We start from the raw sequence: 24,089 nt of genomic DNA on the forward strand, positions 1-24,089 counted from the left end.
TTAGTAAACTTCACTTTGAGAGAATTGTACACTCACATACAGTTGTTAGAAATAGAGATCTAAGACCCCCAGGGTGGCTCAGTCAGTTACGCATCTGGCTCTTGGTGACAGCTCAGGTCATGATCTCACAGTTCATCAGTTCGAACCCTGCATTGGGGTCTATGCTGGCAGTGTATGTGGAGCCTGCTTGGGATTCTCTTTCTCCCTCTCTCTGCCCCTTCCCTGCTCGCTCTTTCCCTCAAAAAACAAACATTAAAAAAAAAAGAAAAAGAAACAGAAATCTTATGTATTTTTTACCCAGGTTCCTCCAATATTAACATCTTGCAAAACTATAGAATATCACATATAAGACATTGAAATAACCCATTAATCTTACTCAGATTTCCCTAGTTTTATTTGTACTCATTTTGTTTATGGATTAGATCAGAGCAATTTTTATCACATTTCAAATTTTGTATCTAACCATGAGTCAAAAATATGGCAGTTCTACCATCAAGGATTTCTCCTCCTGTTTCATAACCACACACCTCAGTCCCTCACATGCCTCCAAGACATCAATTCTCTTTTCCTTACTTACAGTACACAGAATTACCAAAACACGTATGTACAGAATCCGTACTCTTTATAATTAACAAAGTTAAAAATAATATAATGAGATTAAAATACAAAATCACAATTTAAGAAAATTTTGTCAGGTTTAAAAAAACTGAGTGAGTTATTCAAATTTAAATTAGTCACAAGTAAAAAGGCCAAAGTATCTTAAATCATATTCAGAAGTAAAAGGTAAATTTTTAAAATTGACACAATAGAACTTATTTTTAACTACTGAGTAGTTTTTATTTCTGGCCAATGGTTCCAATTTTTACAATTTTTTAAACTTTTCCAATTTTATATATTTACTTGACAAACAAAATACAGTAGTCTTATACTCAATCCAAAATGTATTCCACTTCACTTGGCTTGTAACAATTTACCTTCAATTTCATTGGAGATGGACGAGGTCTCTTTTTTACTTCTATCCAAGGTTGTGAGTCCAAGTCGGGCAAACTGGTAGACAGACCTCTAGATATTGCTTGGAGATTACTCGTTTCAGTATTTTTCTTTGGGTTCAGTGGACTTCCAAATCTTGGAGAATTTGGGGCAGACTCTAAAATTTTAAGTTGGTACTTAGTTAAAATAATGGCTTTCTTACTTATAAAACACCTTATTTTTCTTCACTTGGGTTTGATTTTTTTTTCACAAAAACATGATAAATCAAATCTCAATTATAATCTTCCCAAGGACTTTCAAACCTGAAAAGCTTGTATGATGTATTCAAGTAAAGCTAATGAATAACAGATAAAAGGAATGTCACCAACTCTTACACAGATCACATTCATTCAAACTTCTGAATATCAATTGAGTCACTAATTGTGACAATACATCTATTTAGGGGTCAATTCCGTGTGCAATCTTAAAATCTATTAATTATATATAATGAAATTATGGAACCTTGAATGCTACTAAGCCACAGACTAAATGTGTCTTTTATTGAAGGCAAAATCAGTCCTTCAGTGTTCTGCTATGATCTATAGTAAGCCATTATTCCTACTTTTCACATTTCCTTTGCTTAATGAGGTTTAACCGAATGCAGTGTGCCCACTTAGCTCATACTGAATACTGTTTATAAAGAGTAGCATGTCACATCATTAAAGTGCACTGCTCTGGCAATAAAATGTAAAACATTTTATTTTTTTTTAATTTTTATTTATTTTGAGAGAGAGAGAGTACACAAATGGGGGAAAAGGAGGTGGGGGCGGGGGGGTGAGAATGCCAAGCAGGCTTCACACTGTCAGTGCAGAGCCAGATGCAGGGTTTGATCCCACAAACTGTGAGATCATCACTTGAGCCGAAATCACGAGTTGGATGCTAAACTGACTGATCACCCAGGTGCCCCTAAAACATTTAAAAACTCTGTTGGAATTAAAAATGCCTTTCTCCACACAATCTTTTAATCAGAATAATTACATGCTCTATAAATAAATTCCTAATAGATTCCTTTACAAATCTTTTTTTAAAGTCAAAGAATACTTGTTTAAAGTTATAATGCAATATGTACTTGAGTCATACAAAAATTTTAAATACTAATTTAAACTCTAAAATTCTAAACATCGTTTTAGTCCTGAAAGCCAATTACTTGAAAATACTGCAAAGTTGAATATTACATGGAGAAAGCTGAAATAAATGAACACCAGCCATCTTTTTTTTTTTTTTTTACTAAATGAAAATGCAAAGGCACATTCCAGGACTTTGGATTTGAGAAGAATATTCCAAGATTTTATTTCATCTACTACATGTTAGAGTTATTATCCTCTCCAAGAATGCATAGTTAGATCCAGGATTCAAATGCCAGATTACTATATTACTTTTTTTAAATGTATATTCCTTCATAATGGAAAAGGCTCTAAAACTGCATTGTCTAGTATGTAGCCACCAGCCAAGCCACATGGAGCTACTAAGCACTTGAAACATGGCCACTCCTAAAATGTGCTCAGGATAAGTGTAAGGTACATACCAGATTTCAAAGTCTTGGTACAAAAAAATTTTAAAAGGTAGAATGGATCCATAATTTTTATATTAACAATATTTAGGTATATTAAAATGTTTAAAATGTTATTAGAATTAATTTCATTTGTTTTGTAGCTTTTCAGGCTATTAAAATTATTAGGATTACATGTGTGGCTAACATTCTATTTCTATTAGACACTGCTGCTTTACAATTTTCTAAATTAATGGTATATATATCATTAATTGATCCACAAAGGTAGTACAAGTGAAATGCTAGGTTTGGGCTGCAAGTAAAAAGTTATAGGAATGGGAAAATATTTAACAGCAGAGAACCCTATTCCTAACACTATAAATCATCTATGTTCAATGCAGTGACTAAATCTTTAAAAATAGACTAAGAACCACCACCCTAGCAACTGAGAATTAACTAAATTACTATGTACAGTTCATGTATAAATGATTAGAACAGCACCTGGCACATGGTAGGGAAATCAGTAACTACTATTTTTAACATAGAAATTTAATCTTAAACACCTACTTAAGTTTATTATATAATAATTTCTAAATGCTCTCTAAACTTGAATGTTTCTACCACGAGTCAAGTTTTTCACTATATCCATAACACATGTGCTTATAAATTAAATGACATTAAAATAAAGAATTTGGGTAAGACAAGAAAAATCTAGATTTTATAAAGGAAGTGTTTATCTTATAATTACCTACACATATGCTCTATGTGACGTTTTCTTTTATAAAGATTTCAAACCTTATATGTATAAATTTTAAGGGTTAATGGTAAAGCACTCATCTTCCAAAAACAAATGAGTGAATATTACTTGGATGACTTGACATTAAACTTGCTTATAGATAAAAAAAAGAAATTAGACACATACTTGGACACCTATAGGTTCTAACTTGTGAGAACGTAGAAAAAAATTGATCTTTGCTGCCTTCATTAATTGAAAATTGTCAACCTGACTCTCCAGAGATAAATCACCATACGTATTCCATGATATCTATCTAGTTGACTTCTTTATGCACCCTGAATCTGGGTCATTATATAGATTGCTCTAAAAGGATTATATACTTTGTATGTGGCACATTCAGGAATACTTATGCAATTTTTCAAAGGAAATCTCACAGCTTATTAAAAAATCATTAGGGATCTTCCTACACATTTTTCAAAAAACCAAAAACAACATCAAAAAACCCCAAGAAGGTCAGGTACCTGATACTCTCAATTTTGATGAATGAAATCCTTTTACTTAAGAGCTGATAGTGTAATACTATATCCAAAGAACTGCAAAACCTAAATTTTTAAATTAACATCTTACCATTCCCATAATCAACTTTTTCTGGTGCATTGAGGTCCTCTGTTCAGTGCAAAGGTGAACTCATGTTACACAATTCAACCTCCATAGAGGGAAAAATAGAAATTTTAATTTCTTTGATGAAAAAAAACCAAAAATGTTTAAATATTTTACCATATAAATCCCTCTGAAAGTATACATCAACAGTTACGTTTTTGAAACTTAAGATCGTCTCATTAGACATAAAAAGGATATGGATAAAAGTTTCTTTACTTACAGGCACAGATAAATACAATCTATATTTCCTATCCTACATCCATTTCAAATTTTTGGTGACATACTACTTTGTATTGAAACTAAGGCTTTCTCATCAGAAGGTGATTATTAAGGTCAGAAATCTGAGGATTCATGGGAAAAGGTTGAATTTACATATTTATTCCTATGATGTCATGTGAATCAGCATAACTCTAAGAACATTCTGTCTTCCTATATGCCTTCATTATCTATCAGTTAATGATGTATAATTTAAAGAACCTAAAAATTTTGACATACAAATACAGTGATTTTAGGGAAGATGTATGTGAGATGTAAATGAGTGTATACTTAAAAAACACAAAAATGTACAAGACGTTGTAATTTTATTCTTGTCATTTTATTAATAATGCATAAATGGTTAAATGAACAGGCATCACCAACTTGACTGACCTATCTTAGCTACCTGTGGAAAAAGTATATTCTATTTCTATCTAACTCACCTAATGCCTGTTCATAAGCAGATTAAAAATGTCATCTTGGACCCCAGATTTACATAATAAATTAATCTAACTTACACAATCAGACATTATGTCTTTTTTAAGAAAACCTAAAAATTGTCACTTTTCTTCAACTTTTAAAACATCTGCCCAAGTTTCTTGCTTGGCAAGGTTTAGAGGCATAGAGGGCTAACAACCAAAGAAACACTAAATAAAAATATCTGTGAGACTGTCCATCAGTACTTTATTGATGGCAGGTCTCATATACTCGTGTATAAAAAATACATTTTGAAGAGTTTAGAAAAAAATATTCTTGTTCATTTCTCAAATTTTTTATCCCTCAGTGTCCACATTAATACATCTTACAGTCCATGTGAAATATTATGACAGCATGTGAGTTGTAGACTGCACTGTAGACTGCACTAAAGGGCAGATCAAATAGCAAAGGACCTAACAATCTAGGAAATGCCACTCAAGCCTATTTCTGCTTTATTGATCTGGACACAGGTACAAAAGTCTGGGAGGAAAAGACAGAATCTTGCAATAATTCCAGAATGATAATTAACTTTCCCACCGTAAATAAAAGTAGCACATGCAGCCCAGGCTAATTACACACAAATGGTGGCTCCTATAAAAACAACAGCAGTCCTCTGGTCTGTCTCTCATCATCATCACAAAGGTGTTTATCTCCATTGTAGTGGTGGCCCAACCTCCTCCACAAGGAGTTGGGAGTAGACATTCTTGCATAGAAGTAAGTCTGGTCGCTTTCATTTCTGCAGCACGATTTGCTCCAATGTTTATAATATTTCAGTGAGTCACCTATTCCTCTGCATATTCCGATCAAATGACATCCAAGAGCATCAGTAGATCATCACCCTGACTGAAAAAAGTTTAAGCACACATTTTTTCCCAAGAGGGAATGTCTTAAAAATGATCCAGGAAAAAATTATTATTAAAGCAGTTTTTGGAAATTCTAATTACCATCAATTCTTTAATCAATAACCTTAATAATTCCATAACAGTACCCCAATTCTGCTTTCGAATATAGATCATCCTGTCTTTACAAGACGGGACTGAAGCACACAGGTAACAACATTAAAGTCAAGCCCACTCTTGAGTATAAGACTTTTAAACGATTTCAATCCTATTAGACTACTCCAATCTTAGAAGAGGAAAACTGGCACAATATATCTATAATCATTTAGTAAAACTAAGAAGATGGACAGAAATTCCACACAGGACAAAGTACACAAGAATAGAGCAGAAATTTACCCATAATTCTTAAATCTCTAATTTATGGTTCTGTGAGAGGATAATATGAATAGAATTGAGAGCATCAAAAGTCATTCAGTTATCTTTAATTTTCCTATTGAATCTAAATAAACCTTTTGAAAGGATAGGTATATTGAACCAAATAGCCCACCATTACACTGCTTGCTCTAGAAGAAAAGCTGTTACCTGTATGTGAACAAAAAGCTTGGCCTGGTACAAACTCTGGGCAATCAATCAGTTGAGAGAAGTCTGTCTGTGGCACAGTACGTGGAGGAGGGCCTGGAATTGGCCATTTTTCCGGCTCTATCTTTTTTCTCATTTTCTCATCCACAATTTCCACTTCTGTGCTATCTTTCAATGCCTATAAATAGGTATTTTCAGATACTAGAGAACTTTCATTCAAAACATTTAAATTGCATATCCTATAGTTCTAATCACCTAAAAAAATTTTAAATCTGAAATTAGCAGATATTATACAGAGTAAATGTTTTTAAAAGCATCCACAAATTAACTACTTAGAACAAATTTCTAAATCATTTGCCCCTGTGATAGGTAACAGATATCCTGATACAATATGCAGCAGATAATTTGGTTTTCACAACAGAGTAGGCATTTAAGGATTATTATGTCAACTAGAGGCAAACTACTTCTACGGCAATTAAGCTTTATTATCAATTTTTTTCTCTCATATTTCTTTTTATCCTACCTTAATATCACCAAATAAAATTTAGGCATTATTTTAATGACTACCACCATTAATTGATAAAAAAACACACATATACATTCCTCACAATACCCCATAAGGTACATAGATGAGGAAACTGAAGCTCAAAGAAATAAAGTAACTTCATAAAGATTATACACTAAGTATGAGGCAATACAAGGACTCACATAATTTATTAGCTACCCACCACCAAAAGTCTTAGCCACTAGGCCAAAGTGCTTTGCAAAAATACACATGCTGTAATTTAACGGTAAAATAAAACTAGAACAAAATTTCCTCAAAATAAAAGACTTACTGATCTGAATTTTATCTGAAATTCAAAGGTACTCACCTTTTAAAAATTAAATGAGAAAAAATACAAATATATAAAAACTGAATATACATACTTGTTATTTTATAAAAGTTATAACTTGCTATATTTTAGTTGGAGAACATATGTGTACAACTTTTTATACCTGTATGCCTTTAGTATACTACTTACTTTTCAAGTTACATTTTCCATAACTGGACAGTACTTTAAAATTAGTATTACAAATTATTTAAAAACAAACTCTTTTGATAGGAACCAGGATACTCTCTGAAAAAAATAGAGAGTCTGAAACACAGAATAAAGGAAATAAGGAAGAAGCCTAAAATAAAAAGTTTGAATTGGTGATATCTATATTTTTTCCTAACATATTTTCCCAGTTTTGTCTACTGAACATTCTAGAAGCAATGACACCCTGGTAGTAAACTGTAGTACAGTATACTCAGCATCCAGATCTTGCAACAACATGGATGAATTTCAAAAACTATAAATGAAAGAGTCAGGAGACAGAAGAATTCCATTTACACAAATGTGTACAAATAAAGACTAATCTATACTGATACAATAAGAAAAGTAGTTTGGGATGGAGCAGAGGGTTGGTAGGGGAGGACTGACTGTGACTGGAATGACCATTAAGTAAGTTTTTAGAGTAATGGGCTATTTCCTTTTGGGGGCAGGCTTACACAATTTCAAAACTCAAAATAAATACCTAAGACCTCTGCATTTTACAGCATGCTATTTATACCTGAATTAAAAAACAAAAACAAAAACAAAAACCTTGAGGGGTGCCTGGATGGCTCAGTTAAGCGTCCGACTTCGGCTCAGGTCACGATCTTGCGGTTTGTGAGTTCGAGCCCCGCATCGGGCTCTGTGCTGACAGCTCAGAGCCTGGAGCCTGCTTCAGATTCTGTGTCTCTCCATCTCTCGGCCCCTCCCCTGCTCCTGCTCTGTGTCTCTCTGTCTCTCAATAATAAGTAAACGTTAAAAAGAAAACAATTAAAAAAAAAAAAAACCTTGAAACTTTCTTAATGGTTTAAATTTTTCAAAACCATGTTTGGAAAAAGACTGCCAATAGTGTTGGTAGAATGTGGAGCAAGTGAAACTCTCAATGGTGGTAGTTTTAATTGGTTCATTAATTTGGAAAAAATGCTTAGCAGTATCTTCAAAAGCTAAGTGTGTGTGTGTGTGTGTGTATACACCCATCATTTCACAAGAAAGTACATATGTCCATCAAAAAATACATACAATAATATTCACAACAGTACCACAGATTCAAACTGTAAAGAACCCAGGTATCTACAAACAGGAGCATGGAAAAGTACATTGTATTATATTCATACAAGGAAATACTAACCTAAAATGGATAGTCAACAACCGCTACACACCAACAACATGGATAAATCTCACAGAAATGGTAACTATAAGTCAGATACAAAAAAATATACACACCGCTGATTATGTGAAGTTAAAAAACAAATGAGAGAACTCTAAAGAAGTAATTACCTTTGAGAAGAGCATAGTAGTACAGGTTAGGAGGGGACACAAGGCAGCTGCCTGGGATGTTGAAAATGTTCTATATCTTAATCTGGGTATTGGTTACACAACTATATTCATAGGGAAAAGTAATCTATAATCCTATGATTTATAACATACAGTGTATAAATTATGCCTCAATTCAAAAGAAAAAATCTGAGGGGAAAAGAACCAAAGTTCTTTATATACAACTATTGAGTAATCTTCTAATATATACTGTTTTTAGAAAGAAAGACATAACAATATATGTATGTAGTATAACATGAACTATCTCAGGAGAATTAATAAACAGAAAAGAAGTAACAATCATAGTCACCAAGAAAGATTTAACTAACTCACTGTTGGAGAAACATGGGAAGGAAGAAATTCTTCACTACATAATCTTTGATTCTTAAATCACAGGGAATTTATTCCCTATTGAAAAAAAAGCTCAAGAAGAACATAAAGAGACCAGAAGCTGTGATTTAGATTTAGCATCAGACAAAAATTATGTCTTACACAAAATTAAGGAAAAGATCTAGACAAGAGTTTTAATAAAGCCAAACCATGTTTATCCTGAACTCCTAAACAACGAGTTAAAGTGTACAGTTAACATTTCTAGACACCTGAAGCTTTTTCTAGTAATGTTGGTGCTTTTTTTTTTTTAAAGATTATTTATTTTGAGAGAGAGAGAGAACACGAACATAAGTGGGGGAGGGGCAGAGAGAGGAAGAATCCCAAGCAGGCTCTGCACAGTCAATGCACAGAGCCCAAGGTGGGGCTTGAACTCACAAAACCATGAGATCATAACCTGAGCCAAAATCAAGAGTTGGGACCTCAACCCACTGAGCCACCTAGGCACCCCTGGTCCTTTTCTTAATGGTATCTATTATTATGAAAAACTACCAATAGATAATGTATTCCTAGTTCCTGGTCCTATGCCTGGTATCAAGAGTAAAGATTTTCATGTGTGAAGACTTAGAGATAAGACACCAGCACACATTCTGAGGAAACACAGTCAGCCAATTTTGAAACAAGGTTTCAGATAAGAGTAGTAGGCATAGTTCTAAGGACTTCACAAATACTGTATTAATTACTTCCCTTAAGCCCTTATACTCTATAATAGTTTAAGTATTATTTGCCCTCTTTTAACAATGAGAAAACAAGCATGAAGAGGTTAAATAACTTGAATAGAATTACAGAACTGACTAGCTAAAGTTCCAGGATTAATTGGATTAAGGAAAAAAAAAAAAAAAAGGAAGACACAAATAGACCTCAGCTGTGGAGCAAGAATCAGGAATGCAGTAAACTGGATCTACCATATGATCCAGTAATTCCAATTACTGGATATACCCCCCAAAAATAAAAACAGGATTCTAAAGAGATATCTGCATGCTCATGTTTATTGCAGCATTATTCACAGTAGCTAAGATATGGAAACAATTTAAATACTCATCAATAGATGAATGGATAAAGAGAATGTGATATATATATCGATATATACAGGTAGATAGATAGATATCAGAATGTTATTCAGCCTAGAGAAAGGACACCCTGCCATTTGCAACAACATGGATGGACCTTGAGCATATTATGCTAAATGAGATAAGTGAGACAGAAAGACAAGTACTACATGATATCACTTATATGTGGAATCTAAAAACATGAAACTTTAAATAAAAAAAAGAATAAAATAGTGTTTACCAGGAAACAGTGGGTGGGGGAGGTAAGACTGATGTTTAAGGGCACAAACTTGCAATGAGTAGTAAATAATCGACAGAGATTTCATGCACAGTATGAGGACTATAGACAAGAATACTGTACTATAATTATGTACATGATATGTACATTATGATAAATATCACAACAGTAATCATATTACAATATTCATGTATCAAAGTAAAAAAAAAGTACAGTAAGCTGAAAATGAATGGGACTAAACAGACTCAGTAAGATAGGCTGTGTAGAAAACTTCAACCAGGGGCACCTGGATGGCCCAGTCAGTTGAGCCTTGATTTCCGCCCAGGTCACGATCCTGGGGTTGAGGGACAGAGCCCTGAATCAGGCTCCACACAGAGCATGGAGCCTACTTGAGATGTTCTCTCTCTCTCTTTCTCTCTCCTTCTCTCTCTGTCCCTCTCCCCTGCTCATGTGCTCTCTTTCTGTCTCTCCAAAATAAAATAAAACTAAAAACAAACAAACAAACAAAAAAAAAAACAAAGGAAAACCTCAACTAGGGCAGACAGGGGTGTGAGCTCAAGTATATTTTACCTCTTTTGATTGTTCTTTTCAAGAACGAAAAAATTTGAGCGTATTAAGCTACATATAGCAAAAAGTTGGTAGAAAGTAAATGAAAATCCCAAAAACAGGAATGAACAGAAGGACATCCTTGAAAACTAACAATAGCAGCAAATCATTATTTAAGGCTTACTGTTTGTGCCAGATACTGTCATCACACATTTCATCTCTAGGACTACCCTATGAAGTAGGTAGTGTTAGGATTTCCACTTTATAGAAGTCTCAGGACTTTACCCAAGGTCACAGAGCTACAAGGATGTGCATGCAGATTGTTAAGTCCATGCTCTAAACTACTATGTTTATATTGCAAAACCCAATGAAATCTTACATTCTTAACAGATAAAGGGCAATTTTTCCCACTTAACAGATAAAGGACAACTTTCCCATTCATTACAGTGGGAAAGGTGCATAATGAATATTAAATGAATGCAGATCTATGCTGTTCTAAATCAGTGTGCTTATGTATTTCTGTATTTCAATAATAGCAGTATTTCCTTCTCTATCAATAATTGTAACCGTAACAGTAATGCAAAAGTTCTTTTAAATATTCCTTCCCTTCTACTACATCTTCTACTAGAAGATGTAAGGAAGCAGATAATCAATAACTTGAAAATTATGCTTGAGGGTTTAATGGGAATACCAATAAACCAAAAAAAAATACCATAATAAAATTATAACCAGATTCCTACAAAGTACAGAGAGTCAGGGAAATCAGTCACAACTTCATTGAAAATGACAGCTAAAATAGATCTTTGCTATTAGCACGGACAATGGAAGTACTTAATAAACTCATTCTACTACAAATATTATATTTTTATGAATACTAAGCTTTGCAGGAAAAAACAGTCTTCTTAAAATTACAAAGAAACTTTAAATAGTATTTATTAATAAATGCAACAATGACACTGTTTGAAGTAACTTCTTTCATAAAACAAAGACTCATTAATTACATGTCAACAAATAAATTGCTAGTTTATATTGTTTTGAAATATTGACTCTTCCTGTAACTAGTTTTTAAAACATGGAGCACACCTGCTCAAAACATATTGCTAAAAAAGTCAAAGAAATCTGTTAAGAAAATTAAAAGATGAGGGACACTTGGGTGGCTCAGTTAAGCATCCAACTTCAGCTCAGGTCATTATCTCATGGTTCATGAGTTCTAGCCCCTCATCAGGCTCACTGCTGCCAGCACAGAGCCTGCTTTGGATTCTCTGTCTCTCTCTCTACCCCTCCCTGGCTCACGCTCCCTCTCTCTCAAACACAAACATAAAAAAAAAAAAAGAAAAGAAAAAGAAAATGAAAACATGAGCCAAAGACTGGGGAAAAAAAATACACAAAGCACTTGTAAAAAATACACAAAGCACTGTAAAATACACAAAGCACTTGTATCCAGAATAAAGAACTCTTACAATAAAAAGAATAAAAATAAAAACCCTCCAATAAAAATAGGCAAAATATCTGACATTTCAACAAATAAGATACACTGATGGCAAATACACACATAAAAAGATGCTCAACATCATTAGTCATTAGGGAAATGCAAATTAAAGCCTCAATAAAAAACCACTACATATCTATTATTCAAAAAAACTGACAATATCAAGTCTTTCAAAACTGTAGCCAAAGGGCAAATTTGATTATACCTATGTAGGCAACAGAAAAACAAAAATGTTCAAAGCATTTCTAGAGCAGGACAAAAAATTTAATAAAAGCATTAAGAATACATCTGGAAAGACTGCTTTAAATTACCCTTTCTATAGCACATGAAAAACTCTCAAAATTTTAATAAATAGAAATACATGCCAATTTGTAGCAACCTGAAGAAGACTTAAAGAACCAAAAACACTCAAGAAGGTCCGAGTTTGAAGGGTCAGGTTAAAAACAGGTGGTAACATCATTAGTAAATCTTTGAGGGGTCTCCAAGGTTAGAAATTTATTTGGGTTTTATAAAATGAAAAAAAGCCATGAGATGTAGTCTAAGCTTTAGGTAACTACAGGTTATCTTTTGCTTTTTTTTTCCTACGTTTTTTTCTAATTTTTTTTTTTTTTAACATTTATTCATTTTTTGAGAGACAGAACACAAGCAAGGAAGGGGCAGAAAGAGAGAGGGAGACACAGAATCCAAAGGAGTCTCTAGGCTCTGAGCTGTCAGCACAGAGCCCAATTCAGGACTCAAACCCACAGACTATGAGTTCATGACCTGAGCTGAAGTCGGATGCTCTACAGACTAAGCCAGCCAGGTGTCCCTCCTTTTTTTTTTTAAATACTTGAGAGAGAGAGAGAGAGAGAGAGAGAGAGAGAGAGAGAGTGAGTGAGTGGGGGTGGGGCAGAGAGAAAGAGAGGAGAGAGAGGAGAGAGAGAATCCCAAGCAGGGAGACTAGATCTAATGACTTTGATATCATAACCTGAATGGAAATCAAAAGTTGGGACGCTTCACCAACTGAGCCACCCAGGCACCCCTTTAAGGTTTTTAATATAATTTTTAGAGGAGAGTTACTTAATAGCATAATTGAATGGAAAGTACAGACTGTTTTGCAACTATTTTTTAAATGAATAATTACCTCTAAAATGAGATTAAGGTTTGTAGTGAGAGCCTGAACACGGTGGAAACCAGCAATCAGGGAAATAGGCAAGAAACCCTGTTCATCCATCTTTCTCCTAAGAAAGAAGTCCCGTTCCAAATTTTCTACACTGAAGTAATATTCACTGAAAAAAAGAAACAAGCAAAAATAAGTAAACATAAGTTTAATTAATTTATTCAATAGGAAACAAAAATATCTATCACTTATATCAACAGCTTTAAAATTATTTTATTAGTAATATACAGATTTAATACAACATAGATAGAAGATAAATACAAGACCAAAGCCCTACCAAGTTATAATTTCTTATCCATGAGTAGAAAGAAACTTAAAATACTGATTCTCTTCCAAAAAACTAACATTAACTTGTACTTAGATCAACTTTACCTAAGCATAAAGAATTAACCAGCATTTTACTTTAAAACAGTTCAATAACTGATTTTTTTAAATGAGTCAATTAAAGGAAACTTTTTATTAAAAGCTACTTTAACTTGTTTCATTTAAACACTAAATAACAACTAAACACATGTCAACAGATTGCCTTCCAACTTTTCCCACATCACTGAGAACAGCTTTCTTGGAAGTACTCTTTGTGAAGTTTACAGAGTAGATTACAGTTTGTTTTGTTTTCTAAATAGACGGGGTAGTGACATTGTTTAATCCTGAATGCTAGCAACCAGTACAAAGCTACTGAGTAAAAACTGAGTGAATACATGAGCACAAGGGTACACACACAATTATATATCTACAAGATCTCCCTGTATCTTTGATGGAGAGAACTATAAAAGACATTTAAGAATGAACAGAATATACAGCTGAACAAGGAATATCTATGATACATGGGGGTACATGGGGTACCATCAGGTACATGGGGAAAAAAATACAGAAAAAGCTAGCTTAGATACCTTAATCTTCTCTAGGAAAGTAGAGAGAAATGTAAATGGATAAACTGTATGATCAATAACTATAAGTTCTAAGATACAAAGATAACATGAGTATATTCAATAGTGGCATTTGAGAAACAAGTTTAAAATTACAGCCTCCATGGGGTGCCTGGGTGTCTCAGTGGGTTGAGCATCTGACTTCGGCTCAGGTCATGATCTCATGGCTCACAAGTTCAAGCCCCAAGTCAGGATCTGGGCCAACAGCTCAGAGCCTGGAGCATGCTTTGGATTCTGTGTCTCTGTCTCTGTCTCTGCCCCTCCCCACTCACACTCACGCGCTCTCTCTCTCTCTCTCTCTCTCTCAAAAATAAACATTAAAAAAATTTTTTTTTTAAATTACAGCCTCCATATAGAAAAACAAAAATAGAATTCTAGAGAGAACAAGAAGACAAATGGGGGAAAATGTAGAAAAGAATACAAAAGAAATACATGACATCAGTGATGATATGGCCTACAAGTTAATAATCCTATACTGTTCCCAAATCAGAGACAGTTATCAAAGATCGGTGGCAAATTATGAGAAAGCACACCAACTCATGCATTTAGTAACACAGGGTTACTAAAGATACCCTTGAAATATTTAGGTCAAAATCTAACTTTGAAGAAATAATCACCCATAAATGAGAAATAGCTTTGAGCTACTTTTCACTAGGAGAAAAAAATCTTACTTTAGAAATGTAAATACTCAAGCTGTTTCTTTATACTCAGATATTTATCCAGTGATCAAAGCGCAAAGCTCCCTTGGATCAGTGAACTACTACTGACATCTCAGTAACACTAGTAAATCATTTACTTGTTTTAAACACTGAAGAAAAAAAATCTTAAATCTTGAAGAAACAAAAATCCTGATTTTGTTATACCTCCAAAAGCCCTTTTCATAGTGCCTGGCATGTGGTGGGCACATCATACACTTCAAAAGTCCTTTTCACAGTACTTGACATAGTGGCACATGATACATATGCTTAAATTCTAAATTTTCACACATTAAGACATTTGATTTAGTCACAAGTTAAAACCGTTCTTAGACAAAAACTTCTCTGAATCATTAATAAGATGGTTTTTTATTCTACTACTTCATGAAAATCTTAGTTAGTATCTAAATAAATTCATAAATCACCCTATTACCTATGGTATTTATTTTTTAAACTTCTAATGGGCTACAAACTACTCATCTCTAAATGTGAATGTCAGAAGAGACTGTCCTGGCTAGAAATAATCAAGATCTTAAATTTTTAATATTCTGATATAAAAAATGACAATACTTTTTCAGTTAAAATTATTTTAAAAACTCAATCGTCCCTAATACAGTTAAGCCTCTAACTTTCAAAATACATTTAGCATAATTTTCCACAAATGCAAGAAAGTTTTCAGTAACTTCTCAAAGAGAAAAATGTAAACCCTACTCAATGAGCCTATCTATATTAAGTATGAGAAACCTCAAAGAAAACAAAGTCAAAAGCATGACTCCTCCAGAAGTCCACTAATCGAAGAATAACAGTAAAGAGCCATTCTAAACCTGGTACTCTAACATCTGCCAAAAACCCTATTGCTAAAACAGCAACAAGAAAAAAAGGAGTCATGCCCAGTGCTGTGTCTGACATTTTGTTCAGTGTCCTAGGGGACATTATCATGTCCTACCTTAGAAGCTCTGGATTCTACACTGCATGATCAGAAATTTTGTCAACACTGAAGTAGCTCTCTGCTCCTCCCTCACTTGTATGAGCACATTGGAGGCCGATTATCCTGACATGGAGTTGCATATCCACTGTCAGGTCTCAGAAGGGACCTGGCAGCAAGAGTTACAAAAAAGACAGGAATAGTGGTTTGAAGTTGATAGCCACATGCCAGGCACTTTCTGCCCATAAAAAGGCCCTTTTCTTCAGTGTTTGCGTCAACTGTAACAAAAGAAGCAAGAACAAAATAAACAAGTTGCTTCATATTGTATGTAAGCCAATCAAATCCACCATGAAGACATCCCAGGAAAATGCCTGGATGATGCCGATGAAGAAATTATTTTCTAACAGAGTCAATTTTCTTTCTTAAATAAAGATAGATGTTTTTAAGATACTTAAACCCTTTCAAAAATAGTTTTTCTTTTACTTTGTTAAGGATAAAAAAGTAATCAAATTTCAGCAAACTGGTTATGCCACTCACTTGAGGGCATTTTTTCACCACTATATAAACACACTATATAAATAGGCAAAACCTTCTATACAATACTAATATGTACAAGGGTTATTTTTTCTCTTAATGACAATAGAATATTCTCCTAACATCAACTTCAGTACTTCAGAGGGCAACTATTATGAAAACTAGAATAAAAAGTTTGAACTAAAAAAGATTAGGTAGTTCCCCTTCAATATGTGCCACAAAGAAAGAGAACTTAAAAGTTAAAAAAACAAACTTAGAATTTTGAAATCATTTGCTAAGTAAAAATATATCTATCACCACTTTTTGTCATTTATGTTCATTTGTGAATTTCAATATAAGCATTTATTTGCAAATAATAAGCCAGGCTTCACTTGTTCAACATCAAATATCTATATGGCAATTTTATATTCTTATATTTAATCACTCCTAATATACCATGACAATATTTTCAACTAACGCCCTTTAAACAGAGAAATACCTGAATAGTAAACAAAGCAGAAGTCTTATGTAACAACATAAACCAAATATAAATTTTTAAAAAATACTTCACTAACATTTCCTAGAAAAAAAAACATAAAATACTATTAAAAATCTACCAATTTTACTAAGAAACGGCTTAAAAATGTATTATAACGTATTCACTATCAACGATGTTAAGGTTTGATGTTACTATCCCATCTGCTATGTCTGATCGACTTACATTTGGCGTTTAATATACTCTTTAAGCAATGTTTCTTCCACAGGATACACCTGTACACCTGTACCATCATCATAGTAATACATCATACTGGTATTAAGTTCTGTTTGAAATGGCTGATCAGTCCTTTCACCATGTTCTCGATAACCATATGAATAATCGAAGTTCACTTGATGTGAATAAAGAGAAAGAAAAGTGATTACAGATTTTTTTTTAAAAGAGAAACAGTTACTATAAAGAAAAATCCAAAGTCAAGTATTTGAAGGGGTAACAATTACAAAACCACCTTAATTATCAGACAAAAAATATTAGTTAAAACATTATATGGGATAGTGGGCAAAACTAACAGATGGCTTGCACACTTTTTGAAACTCTGTCCAATTTAACAAAATTCATGTCCTACATCGAGGATTTCCTCTGCCTCGTCCTCTTCCCCGTCCTCGGCCTCTTCCTCGGCCTCGAAAAGAACCTCGGATGTTACCACCCTCACTTCTCACACTGGAAACTTCATCTTGATCGTCTCTCTTTTCTCTATCACGCCTCCAACCTTTTAAAAACAAAAATATTTTTATACATTCCAATTTGCAACAGTAAATAACATGACTATTTTTATGAAAACATGGCAACTACCCCTCCCCATTTTGTAACAAGCTGTTAGTAACCAGGCATTCTTCAGATAGATACTAACTTAAGAGAGCTCACAGGAATTGGTCAAAATGTCCCTGGCATGAAAGAGGGTCCACAAAAGTATTGACATAAAGAAAACATTTTGATAAGGAAAATAATATACTAAAAAAAGAAGAGGTCCTTTGTTAAGATGGTACTATTCAAGATTCAAGACGTTCCAAGACTACTGAATGTGCATTATATAAAACTCCTTAAAAAAAAAAAATCCTTAAAAAAGTTTTACAAAATGTTTAAAGAAACATCTCTATTTAAGTAAAAGAAATTCCTTTTAAAGAAAAAAAGGAAATGAAAACACAAAACAAACTGGGAGATGATATCTGTAGTACAATATAACTATTATATCCAGAATACACATAGAATGCACTATCGTGCATGCACGCGCACACACACACACACACACACACACACACACACACACAGTAACTCAGTGGGAAAAATGGCTACAAGATAGGTAGTCAAACAGGAAATGCAAATGGGCAATAAGCAAAAAGTGGTGTTCAGCCTCATTGGTCATGAGAAATGCAAATTAAGACAAAGAATATTTGATCTACCCCAGTCTGACAAATACTTTCAGGTCCTATAATTAATCAAATATTGATCAAGAAGAAAAGGTAGAACATTGTATACAATTAGTGAGAGCAAAGTCAGGCACATCCACTTTGAAAAACAAATTGGAATAATTAAATAAATTTGAAGGTACAAATACCTTAGAGACCAAGGGTTTTGCAAACTTGGTACTACTGACACTTTGAGCCAGCTAACTCTCTAGTGTAGGGGCCTACAGAATGTTTAGCATCAGCCATGACCTCTACCAACTAGATGCAAGTAGCACTCACTCACCACCCCCTCCAAGTTGTGAAAACCAGTATTATCTCCAGACAATGCCAAATGCCCCCTTGGGAGTGGGGGAAAATCATCTCTATTGAGAATCACTGGCCTAGATGCTGCAAATCCTCTTCAATGTATACCCTAATACAGTTTTTTTTCAAACACTTCTGCCTCAACCCACAGTAAGCCTTACTGTATATCACACCCTGGAACACACAAATTTTTTGTAATTTAAACACAACTGCCATAAAAATTTTTCTGTGTGAAGAACTCTGAGTCTATCAATTTTTTTGGAAAAACCTGATCATCACCCAGTACACCAATTTCATAATGCACTCGTGGGTTGCAGTCTTAAGAAATTACCCCAAAGGGGGCACCTGGGTGGCTCAGTTGGTTAAGTGTCCAACTTCAGCTCAGGTCACGATCTTCCAGTTTGTGGGTTCAAGCCCTGTGTCAGGCTCTGTGCTGACAGCTTGGAGCCTGCTTAGGATTCTGTCTCTCCCTCTCTTTCTACCCCTCCCCCACTCGTGCTGTCTCTGTCTCTCTCTCAAAAAAAAGAAAAAGAAAGAAGGAAGGAAGGAAGGAAGGAAGGAAGGAAGGAAGGAAAGAAAGAAAGAAAGAAAGAAAGAAAGAAAGAAAGAAAGAAAGAAAGAAAGAAAGAAAGAAATTACCCCTAAAGAACTTCTTGTACATGTTTACTGGAAAACATGCATAAAAATGTAAATATTTATTACACTTTAAAAAAACTGAAACAATCCAAATGTCCACCAACAGAAGAGATTTTATCAAATACTGAAATGCCCTTTAGCAGGGGAAAAAAAAACCAAACGTAAGGACTTACAATAATACACCAACATGCAGGGCGGGGTGCCTGGGTGGCTCAGTCAGTTAAGTGTCCGACTTCAGCTCAGGTCATGATATCACAATTCCTGAGTTCAAGCCCATGTCAGGATCTGTGCTGACAGTGCAGAGCCTGGAGCCCTCTTCAAGTTCTGTGTCTCCCTCTCTCTGCCCCTCCCCTGCCCCTGCTCTCTCTCTCTCAAAAATAAACATTTTAAAAAATTTTTAAAAAAAGAAAAAAAACAATACATCAATATGCATTAATCTAAGAAAATTAGACTAAAGTTTAAAAATTACTGCCACAAAAAAAATGTACTGTCACAGAATATGTTAATGGAGTCATACTGAATGTCAGCTTCAAATAAAAATATTCAAACAACAAACATTCAGGTCTTTTTTCTTCTGAGAAGGGAAGCAATGGGATGAACTTGCATGGGGCACACAGAAGTTCAAAGGTAATGGTAATATACATTTCTAAACTTGGTCCTGAGTCCCCAGTGTTCATTTTATGAACCCTGTTTTACAACCCTGTTTTCTTATATGCCCAATATTTAATAAGTAAAATATATTATGAATATATATTACTTTTCGAATAAAATATTAAAGTGATACATATGAGAAACTATGATACAAAGGCAAAAAAAGGTCAGTTTTTCTGTAGAAAGTTTCATAATTTTAAAGTCATTTTTGTGGACAATTGAGTAAATATAACTAGATTTTAGAAGGTACTAGGGAATTACTGTGGTTTTTCCTAGGTGCTGCATTTTCTTTGAATATCAGTGAAGTGTCATGATTATCTGCAAGTTACTTTCAAATAATTCAACAAATAGAGGAATTAAATACAGCAAAATTACTAAATCTAGGTTGTGGTTAGACAGGTATTCACTATACAATTCTTTCAACTTTTGTGTGTTTAAAGTATTCCATAACATAATTGGAAACTTTTGAGTGGTATTATGTTTGTAAATTTTCTTAAGCCTTCCCCATTCACAAGACAACATGTATGCTTTTAAAATTATCAGACTTAAGGGGTACCTGGGTGGCTCAGCCAGTTAAGTGTCTGACTTCGGCTCAGGTCATGATCAGATGGCTTTGTGAGTCCGAGCCCTACACCAGGCACTGTGCTGACAACTCAGAGCCTGGAGCCTGCTTTGGATTCTATGTCTCCCTCTCTCTCTCTCCCTTTCCCGCTCATGCTCTGTGTGTGTGTCTCTCTCTCAAAAATAAACTTAAAAAATTTTTTTTTAATTTTAAATGATCAGACTTAAGATTTCAGAAACCTATAAAGCCAAATGCTCATCTAATTGTTGCTACATATTCTCCTCCTGTCCTCCTCGGCTTTCTGAGATGTGAGAAATCCCATTGAAATAATGTATCTGGGAAATGAAAGACTGATGAGACAGTTTATAATGGATAAGGCTAACAATACCTGAACCAACTCAAACTTAATACAACTAAAAGCGAAACACCTAATTTTTTCTTACTGCTGTAAGAAATACACATTCAAAAGTAGTCCTACCAAAACAAAAATAAACCTGAATCTAATCAAACCTTAAAAATTATATCCAGAAAAGACACAAGAACGTGTTAAAAAAAATATAACAAAGCAATCAGCAAGTCCAAAATATGGAAAATTCCAGAAGACATATGACCTAACAAATAGCAAAGGAACGAAACATTACTGATGAAAATACAAAATGGTACAACCAATTTGGAAAACAATTTGACAATTTATTTTAAAGTCAAATATGCACTCATCCTACCACCTAATAATCCACTCCTAGGTGTTTACCTGAGAAACTAAAACACATGCCCAAAGACTTGTACACAAATGTTCATAGCAGCATTACTCATAATAGCCAAAAACTAGAAACAAGCCAAATATCCATGTGTAAATGAATGGATACAGGGGGATATCCATTCAAGAGAAAACTATTCTGAAATAAAGAGGTAGAAACTACTGATACATGGAACAATACTGACGAGTCTGAAAAACATTATGCTGAGCAAAAGGAGACATAAGAGTTCATAATGTACATTGTATAGTTCAAAATTTATATAAAACCATAGAAAAGGTAAATCTAACCTGACAGAAAGTAGACTCATAGCTGGGAGAAGTGACAGTAATGTAAATGTATTTTATATGCATATAATTTATAGCTCAGTAAAGCTGGCTTTTTTAAAAAGGACACAGATACCACCCATAAGAGGCTCCCACCAGCCAAATCTGGGACAATCTGAGTATCAAACTAAATAATCATGGTAATGGATTATAATACATTGAAAAAATAAGAAGCCATAAATCCATACCGGTAATAAGGGAAGTCATTCCTTATAGTGGAATGTCAACTAATAAATACAGAAGTAATGATGCAGTAAGAAAAATCAGCAACTGCAATATGGTAATAATTGAATCAGGTAAGAATCATCAATGGAAACTAAAGCTCATGAGAAAAGTCTGATGAGAAACTGGGTATTTTCAAAGTTTCAAAATCTCTCTCACAAATTACATATTAATTACAAAGGAGAAAAGAGCATCTTGACAGTAAAGAAGCCTAGAGTACATCATCTTAACCCAGGGCTCAAAGTTAATATCAGCAATAACATAAACAAGATCATGTGCATTTCCATGCAATGAGAAGAAAATCATTTAACTTCTGCAGTATTCCTGCCAAAAATTCATAACCCAAATCCAATCATGAGGAAACACCAGAAAACCCAAAGTGAGAGATATCTACCACCTGTCACAAAATCTTCAGAAAAAAAAAAAAATCAATGTCATCAAAGACAAAAGGAGAAGAACTGTTCCAGAGAACAGATGACTAAAAGCAATGTGTGATCTCAGATTAGATCCTGGAAAGGAGGGAGAAAAAAACCTGAAAAAGACATTATGGGGAAAATCTGCCTGTGTACAGTCACACTGCATTACTGTTCTTAAGATATATACTCTGAAGGAACTTAGTGTTAAAAGAGGCACAATGTCTGCAACTTATTTTTAAGTAGTTTATACTATACATGGCTATTAAAATTATAAAAATTAATTATAAAAATTAAGACTAAGTTCGTTAGTGTCAAAATTTTTTCCTTTAGAATGTAACTTACTTCGTGTATCATTTCTCCTATTGTTATGTGATGATTTACTTGCTTCAGGTTGATATCTTGAGGTGTTTCGGGATCCTGGTCTTTCTTGACTGTCTGGTCTTACATCATCTAAGTGGAGTGGTACCCATTTGTGCTTATTAGCTTGAAAAAAACAAAATAAAATTGTTTAATGACAATGCACAATTTTCATTAAAGCTTTGCAATTCTGAATGGACTCTAAGGTTTAATTAAACAGAAGACTTTGTCCTTAAATGTTCTTGTAGAGAACCAAAATAATTTTCTTCTTCTCTCAAAGCTCCTTAATAAACTTGTCTTCGCAAACATTTCTAAAATTCATGTGAAAAGCCACTTAATGGAGTATCCTTAGAACTTTTACTTTCAAACAAAATGCTTACTCTTCTGTTTAATTCTGATGAAAAAGCTCCTCAAAAATAGTTAAGTGTAATACAATACTCCTAATACTTGACTCTCAGGCTTCAGAATGGGGTATATCCGATAAGACATTATAATGAACACACTGGAAAGTTTGGCTGGTAATTCAAAACACTCAGTTTCAAGTCACTGTCTAAAATATTGATTTATCTAGATTACTACGAATGAAAGAGGTTTTTCAAAATTAGAGTATAAAATCCGTCTAACTACTTAATAAATCTTTTTATAGCTACTATACATTTTCCTAACCTAAGAGAGGCAATTTAACTTCTCTGGTTGAATACATGATACTCTAATTGTTACACTGTGGTGAAATTCTGAAGATTACCTAATTCATGGAATCCACAGTTAAGGTTTCTAAATGTTTAGTCTTTTGCTCAATATATATTTTTGACTAAACAAGACTCATGTGCAAAGGAAAAACTACCAAGGTAATTAAAGGAAAAGGAATTATCAGTATGCAACTAAAGTACTGATTTCCTATAAATCCTTCAAACTGTGGACAGACAAGGAAGAGGAATATGAAAGATCTTTAAAAAAAAAAATCTATCTGAATTCTATACTATAAATTCTATCAGTGAGTCTCTCTGGTATAAAAAAGCCCTTCCTCTGAAGATTAAAAAAAACAAAACAAACAAACAAACAAACAAAAAAACACCTGTGTGCTCTAAAGAGAGTCAATTCACGACTTGATTAAATGAATTTAAATAGAAAAACCTGGATTTTAGTGTTTGCTGATCAGTTTTAATTGAAGTGATTAACAAGACAATTTTAAAGCAGGATGACAGGTCTGTCATCTGTATGAATTCCAGGAAGTCAAAAAGACTTACCTATCTGAGAAGTATGAAAAAGCTAAGTGATAAACTTGTTTAAGAAACTGGGAAATTTTTTCCTAACATGTCTGTCCTGTTGTCAACCACTTTTAAGCAATTAGCCTTGGCTCATCATATCACGTAAGGCTAATTAATATGCTTACCCTGCAGCTAAGGATTAGATACACATTTAAAAAAGAATTCAAAAAATAAATAAACTTAAAAAATTTCAAGCAAGTGTTCAATGTATGGGAGATTGTTTAATTCATTATTAAAGAAATTGACTGGAAAC

General features: G+C 33.7%; 1 protein-coding gene across 20 annotated transcripts in view; it reads right to left on the reverse strand.

Annotated features, from left to right (window-relative positions):
• Nucleotides 1-24,089, reverse strand: part of LARP1B (La ribonucleoprotein 1B) — a 125,722-nt gene that overhangs the window by 86,058 nt on the left and 15,575 nt on the right. For 18 of the 20 annotated variants that reach the window (XR_003422551.2, XR_003422550.2, XR_008296124.1 and 15 more), the window contains 6 exons: nucleotides 22,554-22,694; nucleotides 17,500-17,643; nucleotides 17,100-17,265; nucleotides 13,284-13,428; nucleotides 6,068-6,242; nucleotides 975-1,147 (listed from right to left, as the gene is read on the reverse strand). Coding sequence is in view for 14 of the 20 variants with exons in the window: in XM_027065944.2 (XP_026921745.1) it covers nucleotides 975-1,147; nucleotides 6,068-6,242; nucleotides 13,284-13,428; nucleotides 17,100-17,265; nucleotides 17,500-17,643; nucleotides 22,554-22,694 (944 nt within the window). In the remaining 6 variants the exon portion in view is untranslated. Of the gene's footprint in view, nucleotides 1-974; nucleotides 1,148-3,881; nucleotides 3,961-4,478; nucleotides 5,490-6,067; nucleotides 6,243-13,283; nucleotides 13,429-17,099; nucleotides 17,266-17,499; nucleotides 17,644-22,553; nucleotides 22,695-24,089 lie in introns of those variants that run through there. The other 2 variants (XR_008296127.1, XM_027065972.2) reach the window with 2 other exon arrangements.

This window comes from Acinonyx jubatus, chromosome B1, assembly GCF_027475565.1.
Source record: "Acinonyx jubatus isolate Ajub_Pintada_27869175 chromosome B1, VMU_Ajub_asm_v1.0, whole genome shotgun sequence".
NCBI classification, from domain to species: domain Eukaryota; kingdom Metazoa; phylum Chordata; class Mammalia; order Carnivora; family Felidae; genus Acinonyx; species Acinonyx jubatus.